Genomic DNA, 12,657 nt, shown 5'->3' with positions numbered 1-12,657 from the left:
CCCCATCAGTAAAATGGGCATAATTGTAAGGGTTGCTTGCAGATTGCTCTCCCAGCCCAGTCACAAATGGCAGCCACACAATTCTTATCAAGCATGTCTCCTCAGCATTTCAAAGGGACAAGAAAATTTCCCTCCAGTGCCAACTCTGCCTTTCAGGGCTGGCACCTGCCAAGAAGCTTCAGATCACCTCTATTCACAGATCTGCTGAGGCTGTAGCACTTGTGACGCTGATGTAGCACCAATCAGCACGTTGTGGGCTACACTGGCCGCATCCTCTCCCAGTTGCTAGGACAAGAGCACTGTGACCCAGCTCCAAGACTGGTCCCAGAGGACCATCTGACACCGCAGGGTGCCCACCCATGCCGGGCACCAGGGACGTCTTCCTCAGGAGCAAGCAGCCAGCTGCAGACCCTGGGGCCTGGTCCGATGGGCACCTGTCCAGAGGGACAGCGAGGAGCATGGCAGCAGCATCGCTCCAGAGCAAAGGATCTTTGCGTGCACAGCATCCTGCAGCCTGAGAGCAAGCAAGGGGAGAACCAGGCCCTTGTCCCTAGCGAGGGGCATCCCGCCGCCCTGGCAGCCAGGGCAGCCTTCACTGTGCTGCAACCTAGAGCTGTTCTGCAGCTCCGGCCTCGTCTGTCCCGAACGCCAGCGGGGCCGTCTCATGCAGCCGCTTGCCCTCTAGCGGCTCAATCGCACTTGGAAAACAGGAGGAAAAAAGGCTTGGAGAGGAGGGAAGCTAAGCAGAGGGCTCCCGGCTAGCCTCAGCTGGGTGCAGGGCCAGGCACCCAGCGCAGCAGGTCTGGGGCTGCGGAGCGTCCGCCAGGCTGGGAGCAGCCCAGGGGCAGCACACTGGGGTGACGCTTGGTTTTAGCAGGGGGGTTGTGCAACCCATCTGTGAATCCGCTCGTGTGCAATCGCTTTGGCACAGCCAGCCTCCGTTCGGATCAGCCTCACGCCAGGAGGGGAGACAGATGAGTGCAGGGGAGCCCCCAGCGCGCTCACAGCCCTCAGGCACTGCAGCCCTGGCTTGGGAGCAGGCTGCCCAGTCCCCTGGGGCTCGCACCAGCTGAGCATGGCTTCTGGTTGCCACCACACCTCTTTGCACAGTGCACAAGTGTCTGCCATAACCCCCCAGCCGTCCCCTCCAGGTGGGGAGGTACAACCGCAGCCCTGTCCCTTCCCTCGCCTGGAGCAGACCTGGGCAGAGGACAGGCCAGGGAAGAGGGGAGGAGGAAGGAGCACTTTTCCCTCTGCTCAGCCTAAAGGCAGCCACCACAGTAACTGCAGCCCACGAGTAAGAAACTTGTCCCACGAGCACCACATTCACCCTCCTCGGCTGCAGTTTCACTCCGCACCCAGGGGCAGCTCTCACTGTGCCATGCAGCATGGCTTGGGGACAACAAGATAATGTGGAGTAGGCCAATACACACAAGGTGCTACCAAACATGCCTGCTTAGAAAGCATCCAAACCCACAAAAAGAAAACACACACACACAAACATTGCAGGAAATCAAAGTCACTGCTGTTTCACAGTATCCAATAAATAATACACTACACAGGCGAGTTACAAACATTAGTAATGCTCAGTCCTGAAAGCCTGACAAGATCAGACATTGGTTCACTTCCCACTGGACTGCAGCCCCTCCTTGAATGAGGTAAGCCAAATCCAACTGCAAACTAGTGGAGGACATCTAGTATTGGGCCCTACTTTGAGCAGGACAAGCCAACGTGCTGGGTTAGCACTGTGTAGCATCACAAAGTGCAACCTGTGGGGATCCCCAAGAGACATCCCTGTAACGGCCTGCTGTGGGGGTCATTTTGCCAAAAGAGCCACAGATCCTGTCATTTCAGGGTGCCCAGAGTGGTCATAGGCCTTTGGCTGGACGCAAAGAACTTGTCCTGCCAAAGCGTGTGCAAGCTTTGCCCCCACCACCAGGCACGCTGGTGGGATGAGAGCAGACCCGGAGAGCTGTCCATAACTGAGCTCTAAGGCACCCCTGGCAAGAGGTGATACATCTCCAAGTCTCAAAGAGAAGAGCAGAAGGTTTTTTCTCAGTCTCTTCCTTCCCATCTCTGCTTCTCCCCAGGACAGATGGCAACGAAATGCCTGGACTCGACTTGGAGCATCTCTACCCCACATCTCCCACGCCAGGGAGACAAGTCAGCAGGCAGAGCTGACCTAGACTCCTGAACCCCAGCAGAAGACAAGAGCTGGGGAGATATCATGTGCACCCTGAAGGCAAGCTGGACCAGCAGCTGCCAGGCCACCAGCTGCATGCTCAGACCTTCTGTCTGGGTGACAGCTCAAGCCTGAGGTTCAGCTCACCAGGAAAAGCAACAGGCACACAGGGTATCTGAGCATAGCGCTGGGAGTTCCCAGCAGAGATCAAGATCTTTCCCTCCCCAGAGGAATACGTCACATGGGCAGTCAGCAGAGATTCAGGCTGGTGCGCAGACACAGCTGGGCTTGAGGGCAGTTGGGGATATCTGGCCGGATCAGACACGCAGGGGGCAGAGACACCAGCACAGCTTCTGGCATGAGAAGGCAGGTGACTCAACCCAGCAGGAATCCTGTTTCTGAGACAATGTGGGGCTGTAACTCTTGGGTGCCTGATGCCTTCTGCTCTGCATTAGCCCAGCCGTGGCTGGGAAGGCCAAGCTGAGACCTGGCATGAACACAACTCTCACAGACCCTTCTACTCTGCCCCCAAATATAGCCTTGAAGGCTGCAAAAGTACCATAGACCCCAGAAGTCACCCATGCTAGGAAAGTACCTCCTTCCAAGATTGGTAAGCAGAGAGAAAGGCCATAAAAGCACGATGTGGACACAACAGCTTGGGTATGCACCAAGGGCAGCACAGGGAGCACCAGGCACCCCCAGTTCAAGTTCAGCTTTTCTGGTGCACTTAAGCCATGCAGCACCCACCATGGTCCCAATACCCCGGTTTAAGGGGGACTGTACCGGGACATTCAGGTGCCCTGGCTTAAGGCACCTCTTAGGGCAACATGTATCTCAACCCACCTTCCTGTCCCAAACACCCTTGCACCTTCTTCTGCCCTTACAGCCTCGCCTCGCCCATGGTAATGTGCTTTGGGACAGCCGCTTTGCAAAAACAAGAATTATGCAAAACAATCTGGGTTGAATTAAGGACCTTTTGAATGGGCTCTGCAGCAGCCAAAACCTCCAGGACCAGGAGATGGGAGGAGTGGGTGGATGGGAAGCTTTGGGAGCACGTAGACCATCATCACCAGAGATCAGCATCCCACAGGGGCCTGGTGTAGGAGCAGCAGGGCAAGTTTCAGCCTCAGTGATGAGTTGCCCAGCTCACAAAGCCCTCCTGGTGTTGAAATCCCTCACAGGCTCCCTCAGGAGGGCTCAAGGGCCAGCACAGCAGAAAGGGAGGGAGGACAGAGAGGGCTGATTCAGAGGGCAAAGTTTGTGCTCTGTTGTCCGAGGCAAAGCAGTCACCAACTCGAGCATTGCAGGTGCCCCTCTGTGGCTTTTCAGGCCATCAGCCCAATTTCTCCTCCTAGGCAGATGCCTGTCCTTCCTTCCCAGGTGCAGGCATCACCAGCACCTCACCTTTCCTCCGTGCCAGCAGCAAACAGGTGCTGCTGCCCTGCCCTCCCTCGCCAGCAGCCCACTCCTCCGGAGCCCCCTTCTCTTCCCCGTTGCCACGTGCTCCTGGCTCCCGCGCAGCGAGTGGGAGCTGAAGCTGCCACTCACCCCCCACGGCTCAAGGCCGTTCTGCTCTGACGCGGCTCTCCCACCCCCTGCCAGGCCCACGTCCCGCAGGATGGAGTACATTCGCCTCCAGGAGCGGCGGACGCCTCCAGGGCTGGTGTGACAGTACCGCGTCAGCCAGTGATGGGGCTGCCCTTCTTGCCCACAGGGGAAAAACCCAGGAGAGATGCTTCTCCTCGGCCCTGCAAGTTGTGAGGCTGCAAAATCCCACATCCTGCATTGCTCTGAGATGACCTGACTCCTACTGGGTTGTTCCGAATTCATCTCACCTGGCAGCAGGCACCCACAAGCTGCCCTTGCAAACATTGCAAATCCATCCATCGGGGGATATTTTACCGTTTCCCTCTGGTGGGACTGGATACAGGATCAAGGCAGCTGGACTTGATATCTCAGGGGCATCTCCCTACCTACAGGGAGCCCAGGGGTGACAAGCGCAGGCCACTGCCGCTTTCCTGGCAGCATCTCTGCAGTGTCATAGCAACAGCTGAGAAGTAGGGAGGCCCAGATGGCAAACTCCTCCGTCCGTCCTTCCCCACGCGCATCGCGCTGTGCTGGAGCACGCAAACGCTTCCCACACTGCCAGAAGGGTAACTCCCCGACCCGCCTTCAGCACGTGGCACCCCAGGGCCTGCTGGCACTGAGACACGCGGCAGCACAGGCGAGCCTGGCCCCCCCGCACGCGCAGCCATAGCCCAAGGCCAGACACAAGCCCACGTTGTCCCAGTCAGCATCGTTTAGGGGGAACGGGGAGCCAAAGTCACGAATGGCCAAGCTGCTTGGGGCATGGATCCTCCTGTCAGTTCCTGGGGGTCAGGAGGGTTTTTGTGTTGGAGGACTGTGGACATCAAGGGTAAAAGGCTATTCTCCCTATGCTTCCCCTCCAGTCTAGAGAGATGCTCCTCCAGAGGTCTTGCAGAGCGTGGAGCCCAACTCATGCTCCCACAGATGTCCACCCAATAGGACCTGGCCTCCTCATTCAGCAGCTGAAGTTAGATAGCAGGAATACTACTCAAACACACCAGCACAGAGGCTCCCAACACCTGGAGCAGGCTGGGGCACTGACTTCACATCCAGAGGTAATATCTGGGTTAAGGGAAGCTTGAACGTCCCCTTGCCAAGTCACACCTGGCTGGGGACCGAGCAAAGGCCACCAGGACAACCCACTGCACAAAGAAAATCAACACTGCAAACCTGTCCCAGTTCCATGGCCAGCTGGTCCAGCTCTCCCCAAATTGGGAGGCTGCAGTCCAGCAGCATGATCCCCGCTGGGGCCCAGCCCAGCCTCTCTGCTAGACGGGACCCTCAGCAGATTGCAGGAGCATCCCTGTGTCCAGAGCCACATCCCTGGAGATACAATCCAAAACTGGATATGTTACTGGCTATGCTGGGGAAGGGCAGGGTGACGCCAGCCAACCCAATCTCCTCCATCTCAGGGCAGGAACCTCCTGCCCTTTCCATGCTTCTCTGTTAACCTTTTGCTGCCTGGATTCACACAAAGGTTTTGAGACATCCCTTCCCCACCACCCTCACTGGCTCAACCCGCCCTGCCCCACGACAGTGCAGTGCCGCCCCTTTGGGAACCTCCCGGACCTGCAGCGAAGGCACAGAGATGACAGTGTCCGGCGGAGGTGGCAAAAGGACTACAGCACTTCACAGCAGCGACAGGCTGCGGGGTGGCCAGCTCAAGGCTCACAGAGACACTTGGCTCTGGGGGCCGCACAGCTGCTACTGCCACAACGCCAGCGCTCCCAGGGAGGCACAAACGTGCTCCCACCCCAAAGAGCCCAGGGTACGGCTCAAGCCAGTGCCGAACAGGGCCCAGGGAGCTTTGGTGCCATAAGAGAGCAAAGCACCACCGCTAGGGCCAGCTTGTCCACCCTTCCCTCTCCTCGACTCCACCAGGTGAGAGCAAGGCAGGGGAAGCCAGGTGCCCAGGCAGGCATCCTCCCAGCAAGCAGCTTCTCAGGTGCCTGTACCCAAGAGGTGGTGTCCAAGTTCCGGTCCTTCCCAACGGGTGACTCCCCTACTTATCCAGTGGGAAGAGTAACACCCTCCAAAGCAGAGCGTTGCTCAACGGATAGGCTCCAGCCAGCCCCTGAGATGGATGACAAGGCCGAGTGCAGAGAAGCACGGCGGGAGGCCTGGGGCACAGGCAGGACCAAAGCAGCAGCTCACGGCCTGCTCAGCCAGCAGTCTCCAGCCTCCATATTTGCCAGGCCCCGCACTGAGGGTGCCGGCAGGCCTTGCCCTCCCCGACACTCACCGTGGGCAGGTCTCTTCCTCTCCCCACACCTGCCTCAGAGGAACAGCGCTCTAATACCTGCTGGATGGCATGAGGCACCCAGTGGCTTACACCAAGACAGCACAAACTGGAGACCTTCCCAGATGGAGTGGCCTGCCCTGGAGGGATTTGCGGGTCTCTCCCCTTGGATTTGGGCAAGATGATTGGGCCCACCAAGCAGGCTCTTGGCTCCTTCTCTGTTGCCCTGCTCTCCTTCCCTACTCTCCTCGCAGACCCAACAGCTTTCCTCAGCACCACCCAGCCCAGTGATGGCCACCAAGGCAGGTAGCGCTCTCCGTGCGGAGCTCGACTTTTGGACACAGAGGCGGCCCCATTTAGCCTCCAGGGGTTTCAGCGCCATATGTCCCACCTTCGCTTTCCCTCATCCTCTTCTGCAGCCAGGGAGAAAGCACGTTTTGGGAGCAGGGACCACCACCTCCTCCCAGGGCCCCAGGCAGGTCCTGATGGGAGACGCAGGGAGAGATGTCCCTACTCGTCCTCCAGCCCAAGGCAAAGGCACCTTTGCCCACTCACCGTCCACAAACGAGGCAAGCTGCCTAACGAAGCAAAGCCCCCGGTGAGCTTGGCAAGTAGGAGGAAGCGCTGTTCAGCGTGGAGGTGATTCAGACCCGGGTGTCAGGCGTGATTCATCAGCAGCCAGGGCGGGCTTCAGCACACCCCTCACCCCAGCACCTGCGAGGTCAGTCCAGCAAGGAGAGGCCTGAGATCGAGCCTGGAGGGTGCAGGACCTGAGGCCACCTGCCCTAGCCCCTGTGCAAAAGCACGAACACTGGTTCAAGCCTGGCTCGGATGGCAGAGCCACCTTCCCTTGCTAGGGAGCAGTTCCTCCCTGGCCTTGCCACCCAAAACGCCCCCTACGAACCTCCACGGGAAAGTTTTCGCTCACATTCAGTCTCAATCCCTCATGGCGTTTAGGAGGTCACCTTGGTCTGGTGCCCACCTTGCCTTTTGGCAAGGTAGGTGTGGGGCACAGACGGGCAGTGAAAGCACTTTACTCCAGGAGGAGCAGAGATGCATATAGCATCCAGCAAAAACTGACACCCTCTCCTTGTTCCCCAACTTAAGAGAATCTCTTCTTGTAAAAATTATCCAACACCTCTGTTTCTGGAGTTGAGAAGGTCTTCTCCCCCCCCCCCCCTTTTTTTTCTGACTGCTTATCACCATTTTTCAATTTCAAAGCAGTAAAGACATTTTCTGGATACAAAGGGCTCACATAATCGTATCCCTCCCAACAGGTCAGATATGTGTGTGTATCTGAAAACACACACTCATGCTGCTGCTTCTGAACCTTTCACAGCCTTCCCTACACTCTCAGTACAACAAAGGGTTAAAACAAAACCACAACAAACAGCAAGCACAGGAAAAAACACGAGTTCCTCCGACTTTCCTAGCATCACCCACGTCCCTCCGGCATCGCAGGAAAAAGAAAAAAAAAAAAAATACTCCAGCACTGGCGACGTAAAATAAATATGGGGCATTTGGAAGCGGAGCATTACAGTAGTTTCATATTTACTTTCCCCGTTCCTGCTGGGTTTGCAGAGCAGGTTTGCTGGCAAGGCAAAGCTGGGGAACAGGGTCAGTAGCATTTGCTGAAAATCTGCCTGGGCACTGCATGAACCTGTATGCAACTRGGGAAAGCAGATCCAGTCGTCTTTACCCGGCAAGGGTGACAAGCAAAGCTGCGAAAGAGCCACTGCAATTACTCCATGGCTATGCTGCAATTGCACTGTGACCAAATAAAACAGCCTCAGGAAAAGACCCAGAAAAGCACTCTTCCTCCATGCAACTGTGCAATCGAGGTGAAAAATAAATAAATAACCCTCCATTACTCATTTCAAACCTTGCTGCATTTAACTGCCAGAATAAAGGATTCCACCTCTTCTCTGCTGAACTCCCACTGGCAACTTGCTCAGGGGGCTACATTTCCCTAAATGCTCACATTTCAATTAGCATTAGAATAATGAAATGGCTCAGAGTTCATCTCACCCAAAAACGTACTGGAAAATAGAGAGCAGAGAYTGGAAATGATGAGGATTTTTTCTCTCTCTCTCCCTCTCTCACACACACACACCCCAGCATGATGGATTCAGGAGGAGGAAATATATTCCTTTCTCAACTCTACGCTGATGAGATTAACATGAGCTTTGCTAACTGCATCTCCAAACAAGGATAATGCAACTTCAAGTTGATTTTCCAGATAAACAAGCATGCAAACAAACGCAAAGTGCTCAACTAAAAATATCTCCCTGCTCCGGTTCTTCTCCCCACCACCACCACCCTGAGATGAAAACACACAAATCCCAGCTCAGTACCAGAGTGAGTTGCAAAATTATAACAATGAGAGTTAAATAAGCTACTTAAGGGACATCTCTCACTGTCCTATTTTTCCCTCCCCTCTTAAAAAGCAGAAACCGCAGATTCCCAGATACACTCAGCCAGGGCAGAGAAGGGAGGATTTTCCGTGTGGGGATGAAAAAATGGCATTCTAATCAGATCCAAAGTCTCAAAAAAGAGCAAGCAGTTCAGAACTCGTTTTTCTTGCCCAATTTGGGTATATGTGGATGTGTGTGGATGTGGTGTTCTCCCCCCTCCCTTTGCAGAAGCAAATAGTTAAAGGAAACAGCAGCTTTAGCATCTTTGCCTGCTGCGCTCTCCTGCTAAGGAATTAAATCTCATTTACTTTATTTCTCGCAAGCCTTGGCCAAACTGTTGCTGGGCTTTTTTTTTTTTTTCTTTTCTCGGATGGGGTAGAGGAAAAACCCAGTCTGCATCCTTTGCACGATAAACAAGGCTGAGCTGAGGGCGAGCAATGCCAGGCAGCACAGCAATGCTGAGGGCACCTGAACCTCCGCGCAGGCTGCTCTGCTTGCAAACACGCACCCAGGCAGCACCCTGCCTCCGGGAGGGAAAGGCACCCACTGGGAGAGCCAGGGGGAGCCCACTTACATTGAAGTGATGTTCCTTGAGATGTCCGTGATATTGATGCTTGTGTTGCCATTGCTGCTGCCTGAATCCTGCCCTTCCAAGAGAGGGAAGAGGTTCCCATCATCCGGCTTCTTGCAATTGATGTCTGTCTTGCTGCAAAGACAATTAGCAGGGCAAGCCAGCACCGAAAGCAGATAGTCTCCCCAAATGCTCCAGAGCAAAAATACCCTCCAGAAAGTGCACTTGGTAGGGCAAAGAGAGACATCCATCTCCGATTGCTGCTTCTAAAAAAGAGGAGGAGGAGGAAAGGGGGGATGGRGGGAGGGGAGGGGGGGAAAGGGGGAAGGAAACAAAGACAGAGGGAGGAAAAAAAAAAAAAACACAAAACCTCAAGCGATCAGATGCAAAAATCCTCCAGCAGATGAAATCATGCTGGCAGCTGGTGAGGAGAAGCTGTAATTCCCCCTACGGTAGCGGGCGGAGATGCATACTGGCCGGGCTGCGTGCGCCCGGCGCCCGGGCTCAGGCGCTCCCCGCCAGCCGCTCCGGAGGATTGCAACAGCGGCTGGGGAGGCAGCCAGGGGAAATAAATAAATAACAAAAACGGTGCGAAAGTCACCAAGTCCCACCTACTGGGCAGAATTAAAATTGACACACCTGCAAAAAAAAAACACAGAGGGAGAGGAGGCTGGGGAGAGGAGGGGGCAACCTTCCCTTCCCATCGCTTCCCTCCCCCCGGCCTGGCCAGCCCTGCTGCAGCGGGCAAAAAAAAAAAAAAAAAAGCAGGGGAGGAGGAAGAGGAGGAGGAGGAGGAAGGCTCGCAAAGCGAGCCCGGCTCTGCGCGCTTCCCTCGCTGCAATAAAAAGGATTCCCCACCCCCTCCCTCGCCACCAAAATAAATCCAGGGGAGAGGGGGGAAAGGGGGAAAACCCACCCCCGCAGCCCAGCCCGAAGAGGGAAAGTTGCAGCTGGGGTTAAATTTGTGCTGGGGGAGAGCCGAGGGGCTCTGGCTCTGCTCCTGCTTTCTCCGGCTCTTTTGGTTTTTGGAGGAGGACGATGCCGCTTTTTGCCTGGTTGTTGGGTGGGTTTTTTTCCTCCCCCCCTCTGAAATCCGRACAGACAGAAGGGTGGAGAGGAGGAAAAAGATTAAACTGAACTGGAGGAGAATAAAAGGTGGTGTGGATTACAGCGATTTAAAAAATATATACATTTTTTTTTAGAGGATTCTAGTGAGAGGCAAATCAGATGGCTGGGTGGGAAAAAAGCGATTGGAGAGCACCCAGGAAGGACTTTCTAGAAAAGACACATGCACACACACACACACACACACACACACACCCCGCAAAATTGCAACAGGGACTCAGTCGTCTGGCTGAGAAGTGCAACCAGAGCACCGAGGGCTGGGGCTCCCATACTCCCTTCCCTCACTTTCCCCTTCTGCAGCAGATTCTGCAATCAGACATGCAAAAAAAAAAAAAAAAAAAAAAAACACACTGAAAGAGGAAGAATGAAGTGTTGAAAAGGCTGAGCTCAGAGCGCCGAAAAGGCATCAGGAGAGCAGTGAGCGCGAGCTGAACAGCAGAGCGAATTAAGATGCATGGTGCATTTTTGGCAAGCACAAACCCAAGCAGATCAGAGCTCTGCTTAATTTGCTCTGGTTTTCTACAGCGCTTTTCTGCATGCCTTTTTTTCCTCAATAGTTTCATGTTCCTGCTCCTCTGCACAGAGGCACAATGATAAAGGGATGGTGCTGCAAGCAGGGAGTGCAGGAGAAGGGAGGGATTACAGGTGTAGGGCTCCAAATATTTTGGGTTCTGCTCCTTCCAGGCACAGGGCTTTGCTTCCTGCCCTGCTGGGTTGAGAGGAGAGATTGGGCAATTTCCACTTTGAACTGAACCAAGATCTTCAAGCTCCACTACACCCCCCAGATCAGCCCAGTGCAGCTGATGAGGGCAACAGGACTGGGGTAGGGGAAGAGGGGGAACGGGGAAAAAAAGCAAGCAGCTGCAGGGAGGCTACAACCCTCCTTGGAGCCGGACATGGATTTGCAAGCGCTATTTGTACACTTAGTGGGGAACAGGGCTGCCCAAAGCCACATTTACAGGCATCCAGTCCACATGGGGCAGCCACCACAGATCACACTTGAGTAACTTCATATTGAGCACCACACATGGGTGCTACAGGCCTGGGAAATTCCAGGGATGTGCAAGGTGCTGCATGCAAGGGACTGGTGTTTCAGTCCTGGCTCCTGGAGGTTCCCCTGCTTCTGGGATGAAAGGATTTTCAGCAGAGCTCCTGCCTGTAAGGGCTCTTTGGGGAGGGGGGAGAGCAGGGTACTCAGCTGGTGAATAAATACTGAACTAGGAGGGCTGATTTCTTCCTTAGCCCCACCTGCTTGCAAATTAGGGCAGTCCAGCTTTCAAAGTGAAACAGCTGGATCCAGCGAGATCAATAAAACGCCTGGCGCTCAGGGCTGCAGCTGAGAGTATCACGGCAGGAGCTGGTCTCCATCCACATGAAAAATAGGTCCCATCTCCAGACACCTGTGTACAGACTCTAGCTATGAGGAGGCACCAAAAATAAAAATGCCTGGTCAGACTTGCTCCCTGCCTCAGTTTCCCCACTCGTGTCAGAGAGAGAATCCAGTCTTGTTTCTCCAGATGTCGAGACGTGACTAGAGAAGGCGCTGAAGGGCACCATATTTTCTCTGCCTAACATTTTTCACACCTATAGCTCCTTTGTCCTTCCCCCTCTGCCCCTCTTACCTCTAGAAACCGGCTTTCCAGCTGTGTGCTACGCAGTGTTTCTTGCAACATGATAGCTTCGATCCCATCCCAAATGTGCCTCTGCCCTTCAGAACCGGAGGCCCCAACGGTGACGTTAAGCAGCGCGTGGGCGGAGGCGCTCCATCCCTCAGCCCGGTGGGCACAGGGACATTTCGCCACCTGCGAGGCAAGAGCTCTTGCCRGGGCTGGACGGGACCATGACTCCCCTTATGTCGAAGCTCGCGTGAGGTCGCAGCCTCGTGGCGCTTGTGACATTGCAGCATCACTCCCAGCACGGCTGTGACGGTGTCGCCCCGCCGCMGCGCGTCACCGCGGGCTTGGGGTGGTGGGCAAGGGCAGGAGGCCCCCAGCCCAGCCTCAGGGCCGGCCTGCCCCCCCTGCCCGCACGGGGCATGTGCGCCCGCCGCAGAGACCCGCTCAGCTCCCCGCTCCCACCAGCGTGACTCACCCGCTTGTCTTTCCCCGGTGAATAACCCTGCGTGAAAGAGGAAATGTTTAAAAAGAAAAGAAGGGGAAAAAAAAAGTTCCTCCCACCCCCAATCCCACTTTAACTTCTCCTCCGCACATTCTGGGAGCAGGCAGAGGGATGCCTGGATTTAGCAGCCGGGGGAGCGGGGCAGCGCGCGGGCTCGGCGGGGGGCCGCCGGACCGGTCTGCAATCACCGCGCCGCACTCGGGCCGCGCAGGGCACCGCTGTTTGGGCAGCTCAGCCCCGGGGACGGGGGATCGCTGTCGCCCAGGTGGCGCCGGGATGGCGCTCGGTGCCCCCGGGGCTGCCCGCGTGAGGACCGCGTGCCATCCTCGCCTGGGCTGCGCTTGGGGCCGCGCCGACGGCTTGGGGCAGAGCAGGCGAGATGCCCCCTGCCCTGCTGGCCCCAGGGCGCGGGATCTGCCCC

The 12,657-nt window shown here is 55.8% G+C and overlaps 1 protein-coding gene across 6 annotated transcripts in view; it reads right to left on the bottom strand.

Annotated features, from left to right (window-relative positions):
• NTRK3 (neurotrophic receptor tyrosine kinase 3) overlaps window positions 1-9,532 on the bottom strand; it is a 239,082-nt gene extending 229,550 nt beyond the window's left edge. For 3 of the 6 annotated variants that reach the window (XM_026074074.1, XM_026074081.1, XM_026074107.1), the window contains exon 1: window positions 8,997-9,244. In XM_026074074.1, coding sequence (XP_025929859.1) covers window positions 8,997-9,244 — 248 coding nt within the window. Of the gene's footprint in view, window positions 1-8,996 lie in introns of all 6 variants that reach the window. The other 3 variants (XM_026074100.1, XM_026074089.1, XM_026074065.1) reach the window with 3 other exon arrangements.
• Between the last annotated feature and the right edge of the window lie 3,125 nt (window positions 9,533-12,657).

The sequence above is a fragment of the Apteryx rowi genome, unplaced genomic scaffold (genome assembly GCF_003343035.1).
Source record: "Apteryx rowi isolate R43461 unplaced genomic scaffold, aptRow1 scaffold_11, whole genome shotgun sequence".
Taxonomy (NCBI): Eukaryota; Metazoa; Chordata; class Aves; order Apterygiformes; family Apterygidae; genus Apteryx; species Apteryx rowi.
This window is presented reverse-complemented; position numbering and strand designations above follow the sequence as displayed.